Source organism: Oncorhynchus kisutch, linkage group LG3 (genome assembly GCF_002021735.2).
Source record: "Oncorhynchus kisutch isolate 150728-3 linkage group LG3, Okis_V2, whole genome shotgun sequence".
Lineage (NCBI taxonomy): Eukaryota > Metazoa > Chordata > Actinopteri > Salmoniformes > Salmonidae > Oncorhynchus > Oncorhynchus kisutch.
Genome location: NC_034176.2, coordinates 10,698,141 through 10,725,855, shown reverse-complemented (window position 1 = coordinate 10,725,855; position 27,715 = coordinate 10,698,141). Strand labels below are relative to the sequence as shown.

At 43.8% G+C, this 27,715-nt stretch overlaps 1 protein-coding gene across 2 annotated transcripts in view; it reads left to right on the top strand.

Annotated features, from left to right (window-relative positions):
- The window catches only part of LOC109871657 (glutamate receptor ionotropic, delta-2), a 623,084-nt gene that overhangs the window by 548,113 nt on the left and 47,256 nt on the right, over window positions 1–27,715 (top strand). For both annotated transcript variants that reach the window (XR_004207889.1, XM_031817225.1), the window contains exon 13: window positions 6,496–6,691. Coding sequence is in view for 1 of the 2 variants with exons in the window: in XM_031817225.1 (XP_031673085.1) it covers window positions 6,496–6,691 (196 nt within the window). In the remaining variant the exon portion in view is untranslated. The remainder of the gene's footprint in view (window positions 1–6,495; window positions 6,692–27,715) is intronic.

Below are 27,715 nucleotides of genomic sequence, written 5' to 3'. Positions count from 1 at the left end.
ACAAGTGATAATACATCATTCACAAGTGATAGGCTAATATTGTCACCCATTAGACTATTCTTATTATAATCTTGTCTTTACATATACTAAATAATATGTGTGAAATTAGTTTTCATTTAGAATGGACCATTATCATGCACCTTGCCAACCAGGTAGGCTATGCTCATGTTGTAAAGTGAAACAATGTGCTTAATATGAGGAAAGTTGAGAAGGTAGGCTACTAATGACCATCAGTAGCATGTAGAGCTTGGAGAAGCCTAGTTACCATGACTAAACGGTCACATGGAATTTGACTGCGGTCATGACTTGTTACTGCCAGTGTGGCAGTAATACAGTCCCCGTAACAGCCCTACTCTGAGATCTATCTGGATATGAAATAACAAATGATTGTTTTGTGGACGATTTGTGAATCCTGTAGGAGGAGAGTGGAGCTGAAGCAGCAGAGCAGGGTCCAAACAGAACGTGTGAACAGTAGATAGATAGGACTTGGTAGACACTGTGGGCGGATTGATAAAAGAGGTGAGATGGAGGACTGTGGATTTGGTTCAGAAAAAAAGAAAAAGAGAGAGAATAGAAGAGATGAGATGAGCGAGATGAGATGTAGCAGAAGGATGAGTATGAGGATGGACTGAGGCAAAAAGTGATTTAGAGGACGTAGCACTCTCTGTCTCTCTCTCTCCGTCATAACCCAATCTCACACCACAGATGTCATATTTTCTGCTTTAGTACAGACGGCAATAAAATACCTGAGCAGTTTCCTTCCTCTCCGGCAACTGAGTTAGGAAGGACGCTTGTATCTTCGTAGTGACTGGGTGTGTTGAAAGTGTCATTAATAACTTCACCATGCTCAAAGGGATATTCAATGTGTGCTTTTTTTTTACCCATCTACCAATATGTGCCCTTTCTTTGCGAGGCATTGGAAAACCTCCTGGTCTTTGTCGTTGAGTCTGTGTTTAAAATTCACTGCTCGAACAGGGATCTTACAGATAATTGCATGTGTGGGGTACACTATTAATGCATACAGATTCCATGCAACTTATTATGTGACTTGTTCAGCACAATTTTACTCCTGAACTTATTTAGGCTTGCCATAACAACGGGGTTGAATACTTGACTCGACATTTCAGCTTTTCATTTTTAATAACAAAGTATGATTAGTGTCATTCCACTTTGACATTATGGGGTATTGTGTGTAGGTCAGTGAATGTTTTTTTCTACATTTAATTCATTTTAAATTCAGGCTGTAACACAACAAAAAGTGGACAAATTCAAGGGGTGTACATACTTTCTGAAGGCACTGTATATACACACAGGGTACCCGTTCTGAGTCGATGTGCAGGGGTACGAGGTAATTGAGGTAGATATGTGCGAATAACTAGGAATAAAGTGACAGATAGTAAACAGTAGCAGCAGCGTATGTGATGAATCAAAAAAGTTTGTGCAAAAAGAGGTCAATGCAGATAGTCCGGGTAGCTATTTGGTTAACTATTTAATAAACTATTTAGCAGTCTTACGTCTTGGGGGTAGAAGCTGTTCCCTGTTTGTTCCAGACCTGGTTCATCATTACCGCTTGCGGTGGGTGCGGTAACAGAGTGAACAGTCTATGACTAGGATGCTGGAGTCTTTGACAATTTTTTGGGCTTTCCTCTAACACCGCCTGGTATAGAGTTCCTGGATGGCAGGGAGCTCGGCCCCAGTGATGTACTGGGCTGTACACACTACCCTCTGTAGCTCCTTCCGGTCGGATGCCGAGCAGTTTCCATACCAAGCGGGGATGCACCAGTCAAGATGCTCTCAATGGTGCAGCTGTAGACATTTTTGAGGATCTGAGGGCCTATGCCAAATCTTTTCAGCCTCCTGAGGGGAAATCTCTTCATAACTGTGTTGGTGTGTATGGACCATGCTAGATCCTTACTGATTTGGACACCAAGGAACTTGAAGCTCTGACCTACTCCACTACAGCCCTGTCAATGTGAGTGGGGGTGTGCTTGGCCCACCATTTCCTGTAGTGTGCGATCAGTTAGTTTTTCTTGCGGACATTGACTGAGTGGTTGTTGTTCTGGCACCACACTGCTAGGTCTCTGACCTCCGTATAGGCTCATCGTCTACCACTGTTGTGTCGTCGGGCAAACTTAATGATGGTGTTAGAGTCCTGCGCGGCTGCACATCCTTGGGTCTACAGGAAGTACATCCTTGGGTCTACAGGAAGTACATCCTTGGGTCTACAGGGGACTAAGCACGCACACCTGGGGGTGGCTCGTCAGGATGTCCAGGAACCAGTTTCAGAGGGAAGTGTTCAGTTCCAGGGTCCTTAGCTTAGTGATGAGCTTGGAGGGTACTATTGTGTTGAATGCTGAGCTGTAGTCAATGAACAGCATTCTCATATAGGTGTTATTTTTATCCATGTGTAAAAGGGCAGTCTGGAGTGCAATAGAGATTGCGAGATATGCGAATTGGAGTGGGTCCAGGGTGTCTGGGTAATGGTGTTGATGTGAGCCATGACCAGCCTTTCAAAGCATGTCATGTCTACAGACGTGAGTGCTACGGGGCGATAGTCATTTAGACAGGTTACCTTGGCATTCTTGGGCACAGGGACTATGGTGGTCTGCTTGAAACATGTACATATTACAGGCGGGGTCAGGCAGAGGTTGAAAATGTCAGTGAAGACACTTGCCAGCTGGTCAGCGCATTGCTCTCAGTACGTGTCCTGGTAATCCGTCTGAATGTTAACCTGTTTAAAGATCTTACTCAAATCGGCTATAGAGAGCATGATCACACAGTCATCCTGAACAGCTGTTACTGTCATGCATGGTTCAGTGTTGCTTGCCTCGAGCATAGAAGGCATTTAGCTTGTCTAGTAGGCTTGCGTCCCTGGGCAGTTTGCGGCTGTGTTTCCCTATATAATTTGTGATAATTTGCAAGCCCTGCCACAGCCGACAAGCATCAGAGCCAGTGTAGTAGGATTCCATCTTGTCCTGTATTGACGCTTTGCCTGTTTGATGGATTGTCGGACACTGCTACCATGATTACAGATAGTCCTGAATGAATCATGAATAATGATGAGTGAGAAAGTTACAGACACAAAAATATCATACCCCCAAGACATTTTAACCTCTCACCATTACAATAACAGGGGTGGTTAGTATTTTTTGACGGTATGATATGTGTGTGTCTGTAACTTTCTCACTCATGATTAATCACAATTTATTCATGATTATCTGTAATCATGGTAGCATTCACATTAATGAAGAAGTTTTAAGAAACTAATTATATTCTTATTTACAATAAAAGTCACTACAAAATGACAAAATATATTATTTACCATTCATTTCAATTGGGCACAAAATCATCTGAAACAACCAAAACAAACAGCAAATGCATCCAACAAGTGTGTAGAGTCACAATCTTGATGTAGTCATCGGAAAGGGAGATACCTAGTTAGTTGTACAACTGAACGCATTCAACTGAAATGTGTCTTCCACATTTGACCCAACCCCTCTGAATCAGGGAGGTGCGGGGGCTGCCTTAGGCGACATCCACGTCCTCTGTGCACGGGGAACAGTGGGTTAACTGCCTTGCTCAGGGGCAGAATGACAGGTTTTAACTTCAATCCAGCAACCTTTTGGTTACTGGCCCAATGCTCCTACTCGCCAGGCTACCTGCCGCCCCATTGTGTGCAATAAATATGAGATCAAACACTTTCCACTACTTTAATACACATAAGTAAAATTGGCCCAATATAGGGGGACTATGTACAAAAAGTGCTATAATATCTAAACGGTTCACGATATGGATGAAAATGCTCTCAAATTAAAGCTGACATTCTGCACTTTAACCTCATATTTATTGTATAATTTCAAACCCAGAGCCAAAACATCAAAAAATACTTTTGGAGCTCACTGTATGTCATAGTGTATGTCATTGTGTATGTCATTGTGTATGTCATTGTGTATGTCATTGTGTATGTCATTGTGTATGTCATTGTGTCTCAATATAATCAAGGTATAAAAGTAGTGTTATTTTCAAATCCAATCTCATTTTGGGTTTAGTTGTGGTTGTGCAGTGTAAAAATAATAAGAATAATTTTCCGCCTGACCATTCGCTCAGACAAAAATCGTCCCGTGGCTGAATCTAGTTCCCTCCCTAGAAAATGTGTTAGCTTCCTGTACAAATGATCTCTAAAGACAGTCACAAAGGCAATAATCAAGTGATGTTAAGTCCATTTCCTTGTTCAATGAACAGCTCGGCTAAAGGTAATTGGTAGTGGGACAAACAAAAACACAGGCCAAGATGACAGACTAGCTGAAGAGGGATGCCTTAATAGATGTTCAGGTTTAGACGCCAGACTGATAAGCTTTGTCCCAAACTGCACCCTATTCCCTATCTAATGCACTACTTAACTAGAGCCCTATGGTCAATTGTAGTGCACTACATAACAAGCAGGGGGCCATTTGGGACCGTGGTCTGCCACTCCCGCACCCACCCCACCATCACACTCAACCTACACATTACCTAAGGAGAATCTCCCCTTAAACATTTGGCGGCAAAGATCATTAAAACCTTCAAAGGGGTTTGAGAGTAGCTGGAGAGAGTGGGGGGATGGATTGAGGGAGTGAAAGGGGGGGGAGTATGCTTATGTAACAGTATTCAATAGTAATCCTCTTAAGGTAAAATATCTCCCAAAAATATAAATACATTGTATTAAGCCTTTTTTGGGGTTAAAATAAGCACATCTGCCAATGATGTTAAAGAATTGATCTTGGTAAGAAGAAACAAAAACACACATTTAAAGTGAATTATCACTCAATTAAGATATTTAGGTTTGCTTAGATTTCACTTTTTGCAGTGTAAAATTCTTGACAGCCTTAATAATGACAGAATAGTCATAGTAGTGATGGTAACAACAGATGTTTTAGGGATGGTAGCAACAGAAGTGTTATAGTAGTGATGTAACAACAGAAGAATCTTAGTAGTGATGTAACAACAGAAGAGTTTTAGTAGTGATGTAACAGCATAAGAGTTTTAGTAGTGATGTAACAACAGAAGAGTCTCAGTAGTGATGTAACAACAGAAGAGTTTTAGTAGTGATGTAACAACAGAAGAGTCTCAGTAGTGATGTAACAACAGAAGAGTTTTAGTAGTGATGTAACAACAGAAGAGTCTCAGTAGTGATGTAACAACAGAAGAGTCTTAGTAGTGATGTAACAACAGAAGAGTCTTAGTAGTGATGGTAACAACAGAAGAGTTTTAGTAGTGACGGTAACAACAGAAGAGTCTTAGTAGTGACGGTAACAACATAAGAGTCTTAGTAGTGATGGTAACAGCATAAAAGTCTTAGTAGTGATGGTAACAACAGAAGTGTCATTTTAATGATGGTAACAACAGAAGTGTCATAGTAGTGATGGTAACAATAGAAGAGCCATAGTAGTGATGGTAACAACATAAGCTTTATAGTAGTGATGGTAACAACAGACGTTTTAAAGTAGTGATGGTAAAAACAGAAGTGTCATAGTAGTGATGGTAACAACAGAAGAGTCATAGTAGTGATGGTAACAACAGACGTTTTATAGTAGTGATGGTAACAACAGACGTTTTATAGTAGTGATGGGAACAACAGAAGTGTCATAGTAGTGATGGTATCAACAGAAGAGTCATAGTAGTGATGGTAACAACAGACGTTTTATAGTAGTGATGGTAACAACAGAAGTGTCATAGTAGTGATGGTAACAACAGAAGAGTCATAGTAGTGATGGTAACAGACGTTTTATAGTAGTGATGGTAACAACAGAAGTGTCATAGTAGTGATGGTAACAACAGAAGAGTCATAGTAGTGATGGTAACAACATAAGCTTTATAGTAGTGATGGTAACAACAGACGTTTTATAGTAGTGATGGTAACAACAGACGTTTTATAGTAGTGATGGTAACAACAGACGTTTTATAGTAGTGATGGTAACAACAGAAGAGTCATAGTAGTGATGGTAACAACAGACGTTTAATAGTAGTGATGGTAACAACAGACGTTTAATAGTAGTGATGGTGATACACTTGTTGTTCTCCTAATTACATTGGTGGCTTCTGGTAAAGCAATTTGACAAACAAACAGTCATTAGTCCCAGTCATGTTTTTTTATTACAGTTGTAAATGGTGAGTGTTTGAAGACTGTAGCATTGTAATTAAAATACCTTCATTTCCCTTGAGGTGGAGATGGTATGACTCTACTGACTAGTGCTTTTATGACATCCGTCCATTATACCCCTTTTAGTGGAACTACAGGGAGCTTCCTAACAGTTGGTTCGCTGGCTTACCCTTAATTAGCTTCAAGTTATGATCTCAGCACTGACTCTGTGTGTGAGCCTCGGTAGGTGTGTGGGTGTGGAGTCTGATTTTTTAAACTTCAAGTGTAGTTCCATGTCAACCCCATGTTCTAATGTATGTATGTGTACATGGTGAACTACATTTCCCATAACCTCCCCCTTCTGTCTCTCTCTATAGGTCTCTCCAAGACCTTTCCAAGCAGACAGAGTTGCCGTACGGGACGGTGTTGGACTCGGCTGTGTATGAGCAGGTGCGCAGTAAGGCCATGAACCCCTTTGAGAGGGACCCTATGTACTCCCAGATGTGGCGCATGATCAACCGCACCGGAGGGGCCGAAAACAACGTGGACGAGTCCAAGGAGGGCATCCGCAAGGTACACCTCTTTACATGGTCTACACCAGGGCTGCCCAACCCTCTTCCTGGAGATCTACTGTCCTGTAGGTTTTCAGCCCAACCCTCTTCCTGGAGATCTTCCGTCCTGTAGGTTTTCAGTCCAACCCTAATTTAGCATATCTGATTCAGCTAGTTAAGGTCTTGTTTAGCAGCTAATTAGTAGAATCAGTTGTGTTAAATTAAGGTTGGACTGAAAACCCACAGGACAGTAGATCTCCAGGAAGAGGGTTGGACTGAAAACCCACAGGATGGTAGATCTCCAGGAAGAGGGTTGGACTGAAAACCCACAGGATGGTAGATCTCCAGGAAGAGGGTTGGACTGAAAACCCACAGGATGGTAGATCTCCAGGAAGAGGGTTGGACTGAAAACCCACATGACAGTAGATCTCCAGGAAGAGGGTTGGGCAGCCCTGGTCTATGACATTTAGCAGATGATTTTATCCAATGGTACGTACAGTACAGTGAGTGAGTATATAATAGTATGTGTACAGGTACATAAATGTGTCATGTGTTATCTCTCAATATAAATGTATAATTGTATAGATCCTCCCTGGTGTTCTTTTATTTTTGTATAAAATATTTTCATTCGTAAATTGTAACCGACATAGGTTGCCATTTGGGTTGCAACCTATTCCCTATTTAGTGCACTACTTTTGACCAGGACTCATAGGGCTCTGGTTTAAAGCAGTATACTATATAGAGAGTAGGTTGCCATTTGGGATACACGCTTGGTAGAAGCAATTAAAGCGATGGTAAATTTGTGAATTATGGCTTCAAGCCTTCGTCTCCTCGACATAAAGATTATTAGGGCTGAATAGCTTGGTTTCATGAATTAGTCAGCGTTTTGTTGAGATGATCAGCACTCTCAGGTGCTCGGATAAATATTGCATGACAGGGGTGATACCCCCGGAGTAGCAGACAAGTACAACAACTATGAAGCTTAATGCAGGCTGTCATTCCCACTGCACTCTTACTCTCCATGTATTTGTCTCTCTTATTATCTCCCTCCCTCCCTTTATCACCGGGCTGTAGGCTCAACATCTCCCTCTAGTGGAATATTGGTGTCCCTGACTCGATCCCATGCAGGACAAGTTTGTCTCTCCTAACCCAGAATCGTTCTATTTTTTTTTTAAATTCAGTTTCTCTGTTTGTTTTCAAGCGGTATCTCTGGAAATCAGTATCTTTTGTCAGGAGGGCCAGTGACTCCAGCAGCCCTCCTTTGGTCCCCTATAGGTTGTTTTGTGGATCTCGTTTTCCTTCTCATATCCTATGTCCTGTCGGTCGAGTGCTGACAGTTCTGTGTTCCACACACTGTCAATAAACCTCTCAGAATCTAAGTCCCAGGCACTATGGATTTTCTCCCCAACACTGTTCAGATTGCAATCATTGTAACAGAATAGTATTATCTGTCAGAGCCACTGTGTTTATCTTATCGGGAATATATAGCAGAGCCCTGAAGGACGTTACGTTAGGTGTAGCAATGCCAATCTCTGCCACTTCAGTCTAAACTCAGAACGTTCAATAGACTTTTAGATTCCACATCTATTCTTGATATCGTAGCCATTTGCAATATAAGCTCAGAACATTCAATACTCTTGTATATGATCCACCTGTTCTTGATATCACAGCCATTTGCCTAGTAGGATGTGAATGCCAATCAATGTTATGCGATGTTATTGCAGTCCATAGGGAACCATACTTCTGTGCAAGGTTTTCACTGATATTTCATCGACATACATGAAATTCCCTTTCATTTAGCAAAAATAAAAACTGTACACACTTTTAACATGGATAAATACAGTGCATCTGGAAAGTATTCCGACCCCTTAACTTTTTACACATTTTGTTACGTTACAGCCTTATTCTAAAATGGATTACATTCATTGTTTTGCTCATCAATCTACACACAATACCCCATAATGACATCACAATACCCCATAATGACATCACAATACCCCATAATGACATCACAATACCCCATAATGACATCACAATACCCCATAATGACATCACAATACCCCATAATGACATCACAATACCCCATAATGACATCACAATACCCCATAATGACAAAGTGAAAACAGGTTTTTAGAATTTTTTGCAAATGTATTATTATTATTTTTAAACATACCTTATTTACATGTGTATTCAGAACCTTTGTTATGACACTTGAAATTGAGCTCAGGTGTATCCTGTATCCTGTATCCATTGATCATCTTTAAGATGTTTCTACAACTTGATTGGAGTCCACCTGTGGTAAATTCAATTGATTGGACATGATTTGGAAAGGCACACGCCTGTCTATATAAGGTCTCACAGTTGACAGTGCATGTCAGAGCAAACACCAAGCCATGAGGTCGAAGGAATTGTCCATAGAGCTCAGAGACAGGATTGTGTTGAGGCACAGATCTGGGGAAGGGCACCAAAACACTGATGCAGCATTGAAGGTCCCCAAGAACACAGTGGCCTCCATCATTCTTAAATGGAAGACGTTTGGAACCACCAAGACTCTTCCTAGGGCTGGCCGCCCAGCCAAACTGGGAAATCGGGGGAAAGGGTCCTTGGTCAGGGAGGTGACCAAGAACCCAATGTTAATTTTGACAGAGCCCCAGAGTTTCTCTGTGGAGATGTGAGAACCTTCCAGAGGGACAAACATCTCTGCAGCACTCCAGCAGTCAAGCCTTTGTGGTAGAGTGGCCAGATGGAACCCACTCCTCAGTAAAAGGCACATGACAGTCCACTTGGAGTTTGCCAAAAGACACCTAAAGGACTCTGAGACCATGAGAAACAAGATTCTCGGGTCTGATGAAACCAAGACTGAATGCTTTAGCCTGAATGCCAAGCGTGACGTCTGGAGGAAACCTTGCACCATCCCTACAGTGAAGCATAGTGGTGTCAGTATCATGCTGTTGGGATGTTTTTTTCAGAGGCAGGGACTGAGAGACTAGTCAGTATCGAGGGAAAGAAGAAGAGAGCAAAGTACAGAGAGCCTTGATGATTTTTGTATTTGCAGCAGCTACTCTTCCTGGGGTCCGGCAAGTTACCTGATGTGGAATAGAGTTCCATGTAGTCATGGCTCTATGTAGTACTGTGTGCCTCCCACAGTCTGTTCTGGACTTGGGGACTGTGAAGAGACCTCTGGTGGCATGTGTTGTTCCCTGGGCGCTGAAGACGTGGATGTCAATTATGGCAGCCTCTCTGATTCAGAGGTTGAGTTAAAATGCGGAAGACACTTTTCAGTTGAAGGCATTCAGCAGTATAACTGACTAGGTATCCCCTTGTTTCTTCTTCTTCTTATTCAGTTTAGTCACATGATTTCCCAATTTGCAAGACGTTTGCCAATCGGTTGTGCAGCCAGAGTTATTTGCCATTCCTTTTGCCTCATCCCTTCAATTCTTCATCAATCCACGGGGATTTAACAGTTTTTACATTAATTTCCTTAATGGGTGCATACTTATTACTGGGATAAGCAATTTCATAAATGTGTCAAGTGCAGCGTCTGTATGCTCCTCATTACACACCACGGACCAACAAATATTCTTTACATCAACAACATAGGAATCGCTATAAAACGTCTAGTATGACCTCTTATACACTATATTAGGCCCAGCCTTTGGAACTTTTCCTAGATATGGCTATTATATTGTGATCACTACATCCGATGGATCTGGATACCTGCTCCAGAGTGCTCAGGGCCTCAGACTGGGGCAAAGGTTCACCTTCCAACAGGACAACATCCCTCAGCACGCAGCCAAGACACTGCAGGAGTGGCTTCGGGACAAGTCTCTGAAGGTCCTTGAGTGGCCCAGCCAGAGCCCGGACTTGAACCCGATCGAACATCTCTGGAGAGACCTGACAATAGCTGTGCAGCAACGCTCCCCATCCAACCTGACAGAGCCTGATAGGATCTGCAGACAAGAATGGGAGAAACTCCCCAAATACAGGTGTGCCAAGCTTGTAGTGTCCTACCCAAGAAGACTCAAGGCTATAATCTCTGCCAAAGGTGCTTCAATAAAGTACTGAGTAAAGGATCTGAAAACATATGTAAATGTGATATTTAAGTTGTTTTTTTTTCTGTTTTTGATTTGTCATTATTGGGTATTGTGTGTAGACTGATGAGGGGGAAAAAACTATGTAATCCATTTTAGAATAAGTCTGTAATGTAACAAAATGTGGAAAAAGTCAAGGGGTCTGAATACTTTCTGAATGCACAGTACATGTTTTCTTAAATACTATTGGCCTTTCCAGTATACCCTGAAACACTACTCTAACAGTATGGTTCCAATCACTGGTCATTCTCAAGCGGCCTGAATCCGAGGCTGTACAACTTCTCTTTTACTCCTCCAGAGAAGGAAAATGGCTGCCACTTCCACATATGTATGCTGCTCTGTCTGGACTAATGAGAGTAGCTATAAATATTATGCTAATAACTCAGGTTATGGTTAATCATCCTTCTGCTACTTGGTTCTTCCCTTGATGCAGGAGGAAATGGTAATGGCTAAGAGATAGAGGGGAGGGAGGTAAGGAGAGGGAGATGGGAGGTGTCTGACTACAAATGAGGCCGTCCTTTACACTGCGGTGCTCAAAGTGATCTCAGTCATTTTTCTCAATGTGCCAACTTCATTATCAAGGGCTTGTATTGCAAAGGCAGGCAGGCAGGCAGGCAGGCAGGCAGACAGACAGACAGACAGACAGACAGACAGACAGACAGACAGACAGACAGACAGACAGACAGACAGACAGACAGACAGACAGACAGACAGACAGACAGACAGACAGACAGACAGACAGACAGACAGAGTGATAGACAGATAGATAGATAGATAGATAGATAGATAGATAGATAGATAGATAGATAGATAGATAGATAGATAGATAGATAGATAGATAGATACAGACAGACAGACAGACAGACAGACAGACAGACAGACAGGCAGGCAGGCAGGCAGGCAGGCAGGCAGGCAGGCAGGCAGGCAGGCAGGCAGGCAGGCAGGCAGGCAGGCAGACAGACAGACAGACAGACAGACAGACAGACAGACAGACAGACAGACAGACAGACAGACAGACAGACAGACAGACAGATAGATAGATAGATAGATAGATAGATAGATAGATAGATAGATAGATAGATAGATAGATAGATAGATAGATAGATAGATAGATAGATAGATAGATAGATAGATAGATAGATAGATAGATAGATAGATAGATAGATAGATAGATAGATAGATAGATAGATAGATAGATAGATAGAGCGATAGCGATAGAGCAATGGATGGGAGAGGGATGGAGGGAGATGAAGACATAAAGAGTGTGTGTGACTAAAGGTAGCTGTGGTGGTGGTTGAATAATTTAATTAAAGAAAAGAGAAGAACAGATGCAAGAAAAAGAGTTCACATTGTACAACCACTTATTTACTCTCTCACCACCCCCCGTTTCCTCATTAGTTTCTTGTCATATTGAAATATGTTAAACAGCGTGATGCAGTGAGAATGGGAGAGACATTATTTACACAGAGCATATCAATGAGCTGCTCCTGTCTCTCTCTCTCTCTCTCTCTCTCTCTGTCTCTCTGTCTCTCTGTCTCTCTCTCTGTCTGTCTGTCTGTCTGTCTGTCTGTCTGTCTGTCTGTCTGTCTGTCTGTCTGTCTGTCTGTCTGTCTGTCTGTCTGTCTGTCTGTCTGTCTGTCTGTCTGTCTGTCTGTCTGTCTGTCTGTCTGTCTGTCTGTCTGTCTGTCTGTCTGTCTGTCTGTCTGTCTGTCTGTCTGTCTGTCTGTCTGTCTGTCTGTCTGTCTGTCTGTCTGTCTGTCTCCCACTGTGTGTGCTCTCTGGAGTGGCTTGGTGCTCTGACAGCCTCTCCAACACCTGTTTACTCTGTCCAATGGCTCTCTTAAATCACCCTCTGTGCCTAAGGGACCTGTAGCCCTATGGTGAGTGTATTTATGTGTGTGTAAAATGTTCCCGTGTGTGCATTTGCCAGTCGTCAAGGGCTACAGGTCCGAGCTTGGCAGTTGCCAGGGTTACGGGCAATAGCGGGGCAGCTGTGGTAGATGACAGATGTGTATCATTGTGTGAACTGTCTCTGCAGATATCCAGTCACCAGCTCATATCTGACAGGTGAACAGAATACCGGGAACCTGCAATATATCTGAGGCTACTGGACAACAGACGATGTAAAACCTGAACCTTCTACGTCACTCAATGAAATTAGTACTGGTAACTTACAAAACAATGTGTTGCTTGACTCAAAAACTAAGATTAGTTGAGTTATCCGAACTGAGTATGCTTGACAGTGTTCTTCACTTTTGAAGGCCATGAATTAATGTCTTAAATCACTAAACAAGTTACTGTACATTTCACAGTGATATGTAATTAGATTTCAAAACTTCAAACACATTGTCCTCAGTAATAATCGTTTCCCACTTTTGATGCAGATAACAGTGTGACTTTGTTATCCCGTCCCTCAGAGTACTGAGAGAGGATGGAAGAGCGGGAGGGCAGGGTCTGGGGAGAATTTAGACTGGACATTAAAGGAGGAGGAGAGGGCCAAATCAAAGACATGATGGGCCGATAGTGTGTAAAAGAGAGAGAGAGAGAGAGGGAGAGAGAGAAATGGAGAGAGGGAGAGAGAGATAGAAATGGAAAAGGGGCAAAGAGAGAGAGAGAGAGAGAGAGAGAGAGAGAGAGAGAGAGAGAGAAAGGGAGAGAGAGAGAGAAATGGAGAGAGAGAGAAAGGGAGAGAGAGGCAGAGAGAGAGAGGCACAGAGAGTTAGAGAGGCAAGATGGAGCCGACAGAGATGCCCATCTTCAAGTCCTTAGGAAACTATGCAGTAATTGTTGTATTATTTCTTACATTGTTAGAAAATCTTAAGTGTTATTACATACAGCCGGGAAGAACTATTGGATATAATAGCGACGTCAACTTACCAACATTCCAACCAGGAATACGAATTTCAAAAGCGGATCCTTTGTTCGGACCTCCACCCTGGACATTGGATCTAATCCCAGAGGCCGACCCAAAACAACGTTGTCGCTGCAGGAGAGGCAGACGGAGCGGCCTAATGGTCAGACTTAGAAGGCAAGCACACCACCCACCGTTTCCGAGCATATTACTCACCAATGTCCAGTCTCTAGACAGCAAGGTGGATGAAATTAGGGCACGAGTTGCCTTCCAGAGAGACATCAGAGATTGTAACATTCTCTGTTTCACGGAAACATGGTTCACTCGGGATATGTTGTCAGTCGGTACAGCCACAGGGTTTCTTAATGCGTCACGCCGAAAGAAACGTACATCTCTCTGGTAAGAAGAAGGGCGGGGATGTATGCCTCATGATTAACAACTCATTGTGTAACAATAACAATATACAGGAACTCAAGTTCTTTTGTTCACCTAACCTAGAATTCCTTACAATCAAATGCCGACCCGCATTATCTCCCAAGAGAATTCTCTTTGATTATAGTCACAGCCTTGTACTGTATATCCCCCCCAAAGCAGATACCTCGACGGCCCTGAAAGAACTTCACTGGACTCTATGTAAACTGGAAACCATATATCCTGAGGCTGCATTTATTGAAGCTGGGGATTTTAACAAAGCTAATTTGAGAACAAGGCTACCTAAATTCTACCAGCACATTGACTGTAGTACCCGCTCGAGCAAAACACTGGACTACTGCTACTCTAACTTCCGGGATGCATACAAGGCCCTTCCCGCCCTCCCTGCGGCAAATCCGACCACGACTCCATCTTGCTCGTACCTTCGTAGAGGCAGAAACTCAAGCAGGATGTACCCATGACTAGAACCATTCAACGCTGGTCTGACCAATCAGAATCCATGCTTCAAGATTGTTTTGATCACGTGGACTGGAAAATGTTTCGGGAAGCATCAGACAATAACATTGATTTATACGCTGACTCGGTGAGTGAGTAAATTAGGAAGTGCATTGGAGATGTTGTACCCACTGTGACTTTTAAAACCTACCCCAACCAGGACAGACAGCATCATTCGCGCAAAACTGAAAGTGTGAACCACCGCATTCAACCATAGAAAGAGGTCGGGGATTATGGTTGAATATAAACAGTGTAGTTATTGCCTCCGCAAGGCAATCCAACAAGCGAAATGTTGGTATAGGGACAAAATGGACTCACAATTCAGCTGCCCAGACACAAGACGTATGTGGCAGGGTCTACAGGCAATTACAGATGACAAAAAGAAAACCAGCCACGTCACAGACACCGACGTCTTGCTTCCAGACAAGCTAAACACCTTTTTTGCCCGCTTTGATGATAATACAGTGCCAGTGGACCCCCCTCCCCTCCTTCTCCATGGCCAACGGGAATAAGACGTTTAAATGTGTTAACCTTCGCACGGCTGCTGGCCCAGAGGGCAACCCTAGCCACGTACTCAGAGCATGCGCAGATCAGCTGGCTGGTGTGTGTTTACAGACATATTCAATCGCTCCCTATCCCAGTCTGTTGTCCCCACACGCTTCAAGATGGCCACCATTGTTCCTGTACAAAGGAAGGCAAAGATAACTGAACTAAATTACTATCGCCCCGTAGCACTCACTTCAGTCATCATGAAGTGCTTTGAGAGACTAGTCAAGGATCATGTCACCTCCACCTTACCGGCCACCCTAGACCCACTTCAGTTTGCATACCTCCCCAACAGGTCCACAGACGATGCAATCTCCATCACATTGCACACTGACCTATCCCATCTGGAGATGAGGAATACCTATGTAAGAATGCTGTTTGTTGACTACAGCTCAGCATTCAACACCATAATACCCTCCAAGCTCATCATTATGCTTAAGGCCCTGGGTCTCAACCCCACCCTGTGGAATTGGGTCCTGGACCACCTGACGGCCCTCCCCCCAGGTGGTGACGGTAGGAAACAACACTTCCACTTCGCTGATCCTCAACACCGGGGCCCCACAAGGGTGCCTGCTCAGCCCCCTCCTGTACTCCCTGTTCACCCATGACTGCGTGGCCATGCACACCTCCAACTCAATCATCAAGTTTGCAGATGATATAACTGTAGTGGGCTTGATTACCAACAACGACGAGACAGTCTACGGGGATGAGGTGACGGCACTTGGAGTGTGGTGTCAGGAAAACAAACTCTCACTCAACATCAACAAAACAAAGGAGATGAACATGGACTTCCGGAAACAGCAGGGAGCACCCCCCTATCCTCATCGACAGGAAAGTAGTGGAGAAGGTGGAACGTTTTAAGTTCCTCGACGTACACATCACGGACAACTGAAATGGTCCACAGACAGTGTGGTGAAGAAGGCGCAACAGCGCCTCTTCAACCTCAGGAGGCTGAAGAAATTTGGCTTGTCACCTTAAAGCCTTTTACAGATGTACACATTTACAGATGCACAATCGAGAGCATCCTGTCGGGCTGTATCACCTCCTGGTACGGCAACTGCACCACCCTCAACCGCAAGGCTCTCCAGAGGGTAGTGCGGTCTGCACAACACATCACCGGGGGCAAACTACCTGCCCTCCAGGACACCCGATGTCACAGGAAGCCCAAAAAGATCATCAGGGGCATCAACCACCTGAGCCACTGCCTGTTCACCACGTTACCACCCAGAAGGCGAGGTCAGTACAAGTGTATCAAAGCTGGGACCGAGAGACTGACAAACAGCTTCTATCTCAACGCCATCGCACTGTTAAACAGCCATCAGTAAACGTAGAGAGGATGCTGCCAACATACAGACCCAAATCACTGGCCACTTTAATAAATTGATTTAATAAAGGTATCACTAGTCACTTTAAATAACGCCACTTTAATAAAGTTTACATATCCTACATTACTCATCTCATATGTATATATTGTATTTCATACCATCTATTACGTCTTGCCTATGCCGCACGACCATCGCTCATCTATACATATTCTTATTCCATCCCTTTACATTCGTGTGTATAATGTAGTGGTTGTGAATTTGTTGGATTACTTGTTGGATATTACTGCACTGTCGGAACTAGAAGCACAAGCATTTCGCTACACTCGCATTAACATCTGCTAACCGTGTGTATGTGACTAAAAAAATAAGTATTTTATTTTATTTTGATTTGAGAAAGAGAGAGGGAGAAAGAGAGGGAGAGAGAGAGAGAGAGGAGGCTGAGGGAGGAGTGATGTTAATTGATTGTGCATCGGGAAACACGGGAACTTTCACACATTCCTTTTCATCTTCTTCCCTCTCTCTCCTCTCCTCTCTCTACTGCTCTCTAGCCATCCCCTGTGTATCCACGTGTCCTAGAGGAGACCTAACTATCACTAGAGGGTGGTGGAGGTGCCGAGGGATGCTCCGTCAGTCATGGATCCCAGTAATCTAAGATAGTTTGAGCTTTTTCTGTAATAATTTGAGAGAGAGGGAGAGAGAGAGGGAGAGAAAGAGAGAGAGAGAGGGAGAGAGAGAGAAAGGGAGAGAGAGAGAGAGGGAGAGAGAGGGGGAGGGGAGAGAGAGAGAGAGAGAGAGAGAGAGAGAGAGAGAGAGAGAGAGAATGAGAGCGAGAGAGATCGCGACTAGCCTGCACTGAACTCAGTCTGCTGATTGATTTAGTACTGGGATGGTTGCTAGGCATCTGAAGAACTGGCCTACAGCGCTGGAGCTGTAAGTGAAAGAGAAAGAATGTGAGAGAGAGAGAGAAAGAGGGATGACACGGGCACAGTGCTAAGATAGTAGACTAATAAAGGGAGTGTGTCTGTGTGTCTGTGTGTGTGTGTGTGTGTGTGTGGTGTGTGTGTGTGTGTGTGTGTGTGTGTGTGTGTGTGTGTGTGTGTGTGTGTGTGTGTGTGTGTGTGTGTGTGTGTGTGTGTGTGTGTGTGTGTGTGTGTGTGTGTGTGTGTGTGTGTGTGTGTGTGTGTGTGTGTGTGTGTTTGTGTGTGAGAACGGGCTATGGCTGCTCCGTCGTGGCCCCCGAGGTTCTGTTAAATGGACTGATCTGTCATTATGACTTAACACATCCAGCTGCTCGCCGCAGGAGTTTGCAATTATAAAACATGTAATAAGAAAGTCTATGAAAGTATAGGGACGAAAATTGCAATTAGGTGTGGGGGTTCGTTGGGAGGGTTGGGGGTGATGGGCGGTATATTGTCCTGCAGTGAATAAGAGGAGGCTGAGGGAGAAGATATGTAAATTGATGGTGTATTGGGACACGGGAACTTTCACACATTCCTTTTCATCTTCTTTCCTCTCCTCTCCTCTCCTCTCCTCTCCTCTCCTCTCCTCTCCTCTCCTCTCCTCTCCTCTCCTCTCCTCTCCTCTCCTCTCCTCTCCTCTCCTCTCCTCTCCTCTCCTCTCCTCTCCTCTCCTCTCCTCTCCTCTCCTCTCTCTACTGCTCCCTAGCCATCCTCTGTGTATCCACGTGTCCTAGAGGAGACCTAACTATCACTAGAGGGTGGTGGAGGTGCCGAGGGATGCTCCGTCAGTCATGGATCCCAGTAATCTAAGATAGTTTGAGCTTCACCCCTTTTTTCTGCAATATTTTGTTTCCACTGCAGAATGCTGGGAGTAACGAGTCTATTGAGACAGCTAATATGGATGCTATATATATGAGTATTTTTTGAGTGTGGACGTGTTGGGATGCTACTGTGGGAAATATGATGTGTAATGGGCTAGTTATGCACTTTCATGGTCTTGATCTGTGCTATCTGGGTTCTGGGTGTGCTCTCAAGGTTAGACCAGGCCATTGCAGTGCTGTGCAGTGCTGTGCAGTGCTGTGCCGTGTTTACATACAAAAAGGAACCTCGTACTGAGGAGTTGCTCTCCCACTGCTATCCACTGCAACTGATTAAAGCTACCTCGCCGCCGGTGTTTTCAAAAACTCTTTCGATTCTCTGTCTTTCATTTTGCAGGGCGTGATAGAAGTACAGGAAGCTTTGTTGTTGTCCCCTTTTCCATCTTAGATCTTATTACAAACTTTAGTTTATCTTGATTTGCCTAGTTACTGTTCCTTAAAATGTATCTTATAAATTGTTGTTTTGAACAAGCTTGTAGTCTTAATGTTTGCCATTTAAGCAAAACATTATTTTTTTTCTGTCATTCTATTCAGGTTGCATTATTTTTCCCTATACAAAGGACATTTGTATGTTTAGATGGTTGTGACACTCTTCCTTAACGAGACACTGTAGATAAATGCAGATTGTTACAAGATTAAAGGAGTATGTTACTACTGGCGAAACCTACTGTAGCACAGAGGAAAAGGCAATCACAAAGGAGGAGAAAAGTTGCTCAAGCACAACTGCATAAATTGGGAGGGAAACATAAACGCATGAACAATGAAGACAAAACATCCTTCTAAAAAGCAGCTTAATCTTGGCCGTCCAGACCAGTGTTTTCCAGCAAGATGACCCAAATTGAATCATTACATTTCACAACGGTTTTCCCCAGGAACAGAAGAAAAAGAGAATGGACTCCTCACTTTGTTTTGTGCCGCGAGTTCAATGATTGGATTGTAAATAAATTAAAAGACAAAGAGGCCATGGATCTGAGGGGAGGATGGTGCAGGTCTTCCTTCCTACCAACAGCGTTGATGCCGCCTCATTCTCATTCTGTTTGCTCTCACACCCTCCACACATCTTTATCTCTGTCTGCCTGAGACAAGATGGCACCGGGCCAGGGCCTAATGGACTTTTGGATAAGGGAAACAACAATACAGATGTAGGATCTTAATTTGCTACTGCAGGAAAATAATGCAGCAGCAACGGAAAATGTGAATTATTATGTGGATTATAATTCATTGACATTTTTGTAGGTGTTCATTTTTTTCTGAGGGCAAATCAAGTCTGACATTTCAAAGTGAAAATTAAAAACTTTTAAGTATTTTTAAAACTCAAATACACTACAAATGTTATATTCTACTTTGCAGGAACATTCCCAGCAACAAAATAGTGATCAAATTTAGATCCTACATCTGTACTGTACATCGCAGCCGAATGCTCTGCTCTTCCATTCTCCCAGCCACAGTTTAGCAAGGGGGAGATAACCGTAGCCTTAGGCCAGATTAGATCAAAGACAGAGAGGCTACAGCAGGGGTGTATTTGTTACACATATTCTGTTGCAAAACATTTTGCAACAGAAACCTTTTACTCCAAACGCTCTTCAACTTGACATAAATGCCGTTGGGTTCTTAAACAGAAGTTGTAGTTCATTTTAATTGTATGATTTTCACGTGTTGCCATTCCAATCTGAATAGTGTTTGGCACAAGCTGCACATCTGTAAATGATCTAAAGTGGAGTGTTGTCTGCAGGGTTCCTTAAGAGAGACAGGACTGAACTACAACTTCCGTTTAAGAACAAAACTCAACTCAACAGCGTTTGGAGTAAAATGTTTCTGTTGCAAATCTCTTTTCAAAAGACAAAACTTTTTGCAAAGGAATTGGCGTAATGAATACACAACAGGAGGCTGAGGACCGGAGATTCTTTTTGAGATATACCTGCTATTGCCACATCCTGCCCATGTTGTCGGGGTCACGATCCCTCCTGTCAGGAAGGAAGTCAAACCTATGCAGCGGGCAAAACTTGTCACCACACCAGATAAGAAAGAAAGAAAAAAAGAGAGAGAGAGAGAGAGAGAGAGGGGGGGGGGGGGATAGAGAGGGAGGGAGAGAAAGAGAGAGAGAGGGGGAGGGAGAGAGAGAGAGGGAGAGGGGGAGAGATAGAGAGGGAGAGGGGGAGAGATAGAGAGGGAGAGGGGGAGAGATAGAGAGGGAGGGAGAGAGAGAGAGAGAGAGAGAGAGAGGGAGAGAGAGAGAGAGAGAGAGAGAGAGAGAGAGAGAGAGAGAGAGAACCTCAGGCTACTGTGTCCAAAGTAGCTCTGCCCATTTGTCCACTGCAGAATGTCTCAATCATCCATCATTAATCGTGTTTGTCCTCAAACTGTCTGTGCTGAAAACAGAGAGAACAGCCCTACAGTTCCAAGAGCCTATAATTGCAAATGACAAGTGTGATGCGGGTCTGCAGGATCCACTGGTGTGAGCCTATTTAAAAGGTAATGACTCAGCCGTGGAGAGCTGTACTGGTGAGCTCTGCAGGAGGGTGAGAGGATGGAGATGGAGCAGTGGCATGTAGTCATGGATACCAAGGGAAGCCATTCTTCCCCAAAACATTTAACAATAAAATAAATGTAAAAAGCATCCAATTATTTATCTTTCTTCTCTCTCTGTTTCATAATTTTCCTTCAATTCCCTAAAGGCTGAATGTATCTCACAGGAGAAAGCATCCGAGCAAAACAGTGCCCCTCGGTCTCTGTCTCTGTATGTGTAGGCCATCTATCTGATGCTGTGAGATCAAGAAGACTATGACATTGTTGCCGCACGTGGAATTTAATGCAAGGGAAGCCATCGAGCATTTGGCCTTCCTTGATAAAAAAGTATAAAATAATAATCAATCAGCGTTGAGTTAAACTGAGTGAGCTCAACTGGGAATGGTCCTGGCGCACCAAAAGTAAGGTTCAAGGGAAGCCAGCTTGGATTTAATCACATCACATCAAGACCCAAACGTTGTTGACTGAAACAACTTGAATTGTTCATCTCGTTGTGTTGTTGACCTCCGTTGGCTAGCTAGCTAAAATGGTCCCTTTCCTAAATTAGTCATGGATGGAGATAGGGATTTTGACTTTTTTACTCTATTCTCCATACTGGCCAATGATTATAACAGTGATTCTGATCCAACCATAAATTCATACATTGTGCCTCTGCCCTGAGAGGATGGAAGTTCAATATGTAGCTAGATGTAGAAGGCTAATGTTAACTAGCTAAGGTTGCTCATGAATGGAGGTTAGGCTAGTGATCAAAAGCATTTTAACCAAGTAGCCTAGGACAACAAAAAATAAATGCTTGTACTGTATGACAGAGTGATAGACCATTTAGGAGGATGTCATTGACATTTCTCTACAAGTAACGGTGTATCAACATGTTTTTCTACTAGCACGAACGCACACACACACACGCACAAATAGAAACATCAACATGGACATCAACATCATATATAGCTTACGTTGATTGGACTAAATCGTTTTTGTTATCTTTTAGTTGTCACTGTATTAGACTAAGCAGAGGTGATTAGACGATGTTAAAATGGTGCTGGAATAGTGGAGGCAGCTCCTGTTTTCTTTGCAACTTGTGGTAACTCCCTGTGGTTCTAAATCAATAGTTGTTTAGTGGTCCGAAAATGTGGGAAACATTAACTTGCTTGACCATGCTGTAGGTCATGTAACGGGCTCTGTATTCCTCTCTTGACATTGTTTTGTTTTGTTCAGCGGCAGTCTAATATTTTGCTATTAAATGTGGCGAGACAATGACACATGGCATTTCAGGAACCCCCTTTGAGGAACTAGCAGCGATGCGATTTCAACCGGCTCGTGCCAAATACTGTGTGTTCAAAGCGGACAATATTTTAATTATTTCACTCTTGCAACTTCTCAGTTGTTTAAGTAATAAAAAATAAAAAAGGAAAACATAATGGGTTCATGCAGTGGTTAAACTCTACTTCCTTTTTCAAATCAATAGCCAAATCCTCTTCAGTAAAACTCATAGTTCCTCTGCCGTTTGGCTCAGATTATGTCAGATTATGTCAGATTATGTCAGATTATGTCAGATTATGTGCTCCTGTTCTTTGTTGGGTATTAAAGAGACAGTCAATACATTTTTTTACCCTTAATGTAAATTATCTAAAAACGCGTAAACTCAGATCTTCATATTCACATATTCACTGTCCGTAGTTTAGACCCTACATTACAACATGTAAGAGTGTTGTGTTGCACCCACAATCGGTTGAGACACAACATGCTCTTGAATACAGGGTGGGTGTCATTTCAATCATAGACATAGAATTCATAGAATGGACCTATCCCTATCGATCTATCTATCTATCTATCTAATCTGCAATTTAGCTGGTTCAACATTGACATTTAAATTGAATTGACATTTTTACTTCTAATTATTACCACAAAGATGGCCGGCGGTCCAACCTCTGAATAAATCGTTAAGTCTGGAAGAATTCAAATGTAACGCAATATTTTCCCCTGACAAAAGTGTTTCCCTCTGAAATGCAGGAGGTGGCAACCCTGCTGCAAGGAAGTGTGAGGCTTATGCTGCCATGTTGCATTAGCCTTGTGAGGTTCATCTCTGGCCCAGGCTTCTTCTGTTAAATTACTTTGAAGGGACCGCTGACAAAAAGGCATTTTCACCAATCCATAATTGTGTTTACTCCACTCTCCCCAGCATGCACCATACATAAGGCCCTCACAAACTTTTACAGACGCACCATTGAGAGCATCCTGTCAGGCTGTATCACCGCCTGGTACGGCAACTGCACTGTCCGCAACTGCAGGGCTCTCCAGAGGGTGGTGCGGTCAGCCCAATGCATCATCGTCACTCGCCGGCTTCCACTCAGTACCCTGCCCTGAACCTTAGTCACTGTTACTAGCCGGCTTCCACTCAGTACCCTGCCCTGAACCTTAGTCACTGTTACTAGCCGGCTACCACTCAGTACCCTGCCCTGAACCTTAGTCACTGTTACTAGCCGGCTTCCACTCAGTACCCTGCCCTGAACCTTAGTCACTGTTACTAGCCGGCTTCCACTCAGTACCCTGCCCTGAACCTTAGTCACTGTTACTAGCCGGCTTCCACTCAGTACCCTGCCCTGAACCTTAGTCACTGTTACTAGCCGGCTTCCACTCAGTACCCTGCCCTGAACCTTAGTCACTGTTACTAGCCGGCTTCCACTCAGTACCCTGCCCTGAACCTTAGTCACTGTTACTAGCCGGCTTCCACTCAGTACCCTGCCCTGAACCTTAGTCACTGTTACTAGCCGGCTACCACTCAGTACCCTGCCCTGAACCTTAGTCACTGTTACTAGCCGGCTACCACCCGGTACTCTACTCTGCACCTTAGAGACTGTTGCCTTACGTACATAGAGTCATTGAACACTTGTCACTCTAATAATGTTTACGTACTGTTTTACCCACTTTAGATGTATATACTGTATTGTAGTCATGGCTCATCCTATATTTATTTATTTCACCTTTATTTAACCAGATAGGCAAGTTGAGAACAAGTTCTCATTTACAATTGCGACCTGGCCAAGATAAAGCAAAGCAGTTCGACACGAACAACAACACAGAGTTACACATGGAGTAAAACAAACATACAGTCAATAATACAGTAGAAAAATGAGTCTATATACAATGTGAGCACATGAGGTGAGATAAGGGAGGTAAAGGCAAAAAAAGGCCATGGTGACGAAGTAAATACAATATAGCAAGTCAAACACTGGAATGGTAGATTTGCAGTGGAAGAATGTGCAAAGTAGAAATAAAAATAATGGGGTGCAAAGGAGCAAAATAAATAAATAAATACAGTAGGGAAAGAGGTAGTTGTTTGGGCTAAATTATAGATAGGCTATGTACATGTGCAGTAATCTGTGAGCTGCTCTGACAGCTGGTGCTTAAAGCTAGTGAGGGAGATAAGTGTTTCTAGTTTCAGAGATTTTTGGAGAGGCGGCCACAGGAAGAATTGGTTTTGGGGGTCAAATCAAATTTATTTATATAGCCCTTCGTAGATCAGCTGATATCTCAAAGTGCTGTAGAGAAACCCAGCCTAAAACCCCAAACAGCAAGCAATGCCGCACCTTGGCTCGGAAGAACTCCCTAGAAAGGCCAAAACCTAGGAAGAAACCTAGAGAGGAACCAGGCTATGAGGGGTGGCCAGTCCTCTTCTGGCTGTGCCGGGTGGAGATTATAACAGAACGTGGCCAGATGTTCAAATGTTCATAGATGACCAGCATGGTCAGATAATAGGTCTGGGACAGGTAGCACGTCCGGTGAACAGGTCAGGATTCCATAGCCGCAGGCAGAACAGTTGGAACTGGAGCAGCAGCACGGCCAGGTGGACTGGGGACAGCAAGGAGTCATCATGCCAGGTAGTCCTGAGGCATGGTCCTATGGCTCAGGTCCTCCGAGACAGAGAAAGAAAGAGAGAAAGAGAGAATTAGAGAGAGCATACTTAAATTCACACAGGACACCGGATAAGACAGGAGAAGTACTCCAGATATAACAAACTGACCCTAGCCCCCGACACATAAACTACTGCAGCATAAATACTGGAGGCTGAGACAGGAGGGGTCAGGAGACACTGTGGCCCCATCCGATGATACCCCCGGACAGGGCCAAACAGGAAGGATATATAACCCCACCCACTTTGCCAAAGCACAGCCCCCACACCACTAGAGGGATATCTTCAACCACCATCCTGAGACAAGGCAGAGTATAGCCCACAAAGATCTCCGCCACAGCACAACCCAAGGGGGGTGCCAACCCAGACAGGAAGATCACATCAGTGAATCAACCCACTCAAGCGACTCAACCCCCTCCTAGGGACGGCATGAAAGAGCACCAGTAAGCCAGTGACTCAGCCCCTGTAATAGGGTTAGAGGCAGAGAATCCCAGTGGAAAGAGGGGAACCGGCCAGGCAGAGACAGCAAGGGCGGTTCGTTGCTCCAGAGCCTTTCCGTTTACCTTCACACTCCTAGGCCAGACTACACTCAATCATATGACCCACTGAAGAGATGAGTCTTCAGTAAAGACTTAAAGTTTGAGACCGAGTTTGCGTCTCTCACATGGGTAGGCAGACCATTCCATAAAAATGGAGCTCTATAGGAGAAAGCCCTGCCTCCAGATGTTTGCTTAGAAATTCTAGGGACAATTAGGAGGTCTGGGTCTTGTGACCGTAGCGTACGTGTAGGTATGTACGGCAGGACCAAATCAAAGAGATAGATAGGAGCAAGCCCATGTAATGCTTTGTAGGTTAGCAGTAAAACCTTGAAATCAGCCCTTGCCTTGACAGGAAGCCAGTGTAGGGAGGCTAGCACTGGAGTAATATGATCCAATTTTTTGGTTCTTGTCAGGATTCTAGCAGCCGTATTTAGCACTAGCTGAATTTTATTTAGTGCTTTATCCGGGTAGCCGGAAAGTAGAGCATTGCAGGAGTCTAACCTAGAAGTAACAAAAGCATGGATACATTTTTCTGCATAATTTTTGGACAGAAAGTTACTGATTTTTGCAATGTTACGTAGATGGAGAAAAGCTGCCCTTGAAACACTCTTGATATGTTCGTCAAAAGAGAGATCAGGGTCCAGAGTAACGCCGAGGTCCTTCACAGTTTTATTTGAGACGACTGTACAACCATTAAGATTAATTGTCAGATTCAACAGAAGATATCTTTGTTTCTTGGGACCTAGAACAAGCATCTCTGTTTTGTCCGAGTTTAAAAGTATAACGTTTGCAGCCATCCACTTCCTTATGTCTGAAACACAGGCTTCTAGCGAGGGCAATTTTGGGGCTTCACCATGTTTCATTGAAATGTACAGCTGTGTGTCATCCGCATAGCAGTGAAAGTTAACATTATGTTTTCAAATGACATCCCCAATAGGTAAAATATAGAGTGAAAACAATAGTGGTCCTAAAACGGAACCTTGAGGAACACCGAAATGTACAGTTTATATGTCAGAGGACAAACCATTCGCAGAGACTAACTGATATCTTTCCGACAGATAAGATCTAAACCAGGCCAGAACTTGTCCGTGTACACCAATTTGGGTTTCCAATCTCTTCTGGTGAACAGAGAGGTATACCTGCTGGAGCACGTGCTACAGGTGGGTGCTGCTATGGTGACCAGTGAGCTGAGATAAGGGGGGACTTTACCTAGCAGGGTCTTGTAGATGACCTGGATGGGTTTGGATGGGCCAGTGGGTTTGGTGACGAGTAGGAAGCGAGGGCCAGCCAACGAGAGCGTACAGGTCGCAGTGGTGGGTAGTGTTTGGGGCTTTGGTGACAAAACGGATGGCACTGTGATAGACTGCATCCAATTTATTGAGTAGGGTATTGGAGGCAAATTTTGTAAATGACATCGCCGAAGTCGAGTGTAATATTTGTGCTGTGGAGAAATGACCAGGTAGGAGACGGGAGTACAGTTAGTTTTCATTTAGTCAAAACCCCTCGTGCTCTACAGTTCGCGGCACCCTAGTGCGCATGTGCATATCCTATTAGGTGTAGTAATGTAACACTGCCATAATACATTGCTGCTTAGTAACAGCATAGTAACTAATATAAACAGATACATTGAGGATCGGCAGGATGGTCAGTTTTACTAGGGTATGTTTGGCAGCATGAGTGAAGGATGCTTTGTTGCGAAATAGGAAACCAATTCTAGATTTAACTTTGGATTGGAGATGTTTGATGCGAGTCTGGAAAGAGAGTTTACAGTCTAACCAAACACCTAGGTATTTGTAGTTCACATGTCCACATATTCTAAGTCAGAACTGTCTAGAGTAGTGATGTTGACGGGCGGGCAGGTGCAGGCAACGATCGGTTGAAGAGCATGCATTTAGTTTTACTTGCATTTAAGAGCAATTGGAGTTCACGGAAGGAGAGTTGTATGGCATTGAAGCTTGTCTGGAGGGTTTTTAACACAGTGTCCAAAGAAGGGCCAGAAGTATACAGAATGGTGTCGTCTGCGTAGAGGTGGATCAGAGACTCACCAGCAGCAAGAGCGACATCATTGATGTATACAGAGGAGAGAGTCGGCCCAAGAATTGAACATTGTGGCACCCCCATAGAGACTGCCAGAGGCCCGGACAACAGGCCCTCCGATTTGACACACTGAACTCTATCAGAGAGTTCAGAGAGTTGGTGAACCAGGCGAGGCAATCATTTGAGAAACTAAGGCTATCGAGTCTGCCGATGAGGATGTGGTGATTGACAGAGTCGAAAGACTTGGCCAGGTCAATGAATAAGGCTGCACAGTATTGTTTCTTATCGATGGTGGTTAAGATATCGTTTATGACCTTGAGCGTGGCTGAGGTACACCCATGACCAGCTCTGAAACCAGATTGCATAGCGGAGAAGGTGCGGTGGTAATCTGTTTGTTGACTTGGCTTTCGAAGACCTTAGAAAGGCAGGTTAGGATAGATATAGGTCTGTAGCAGTT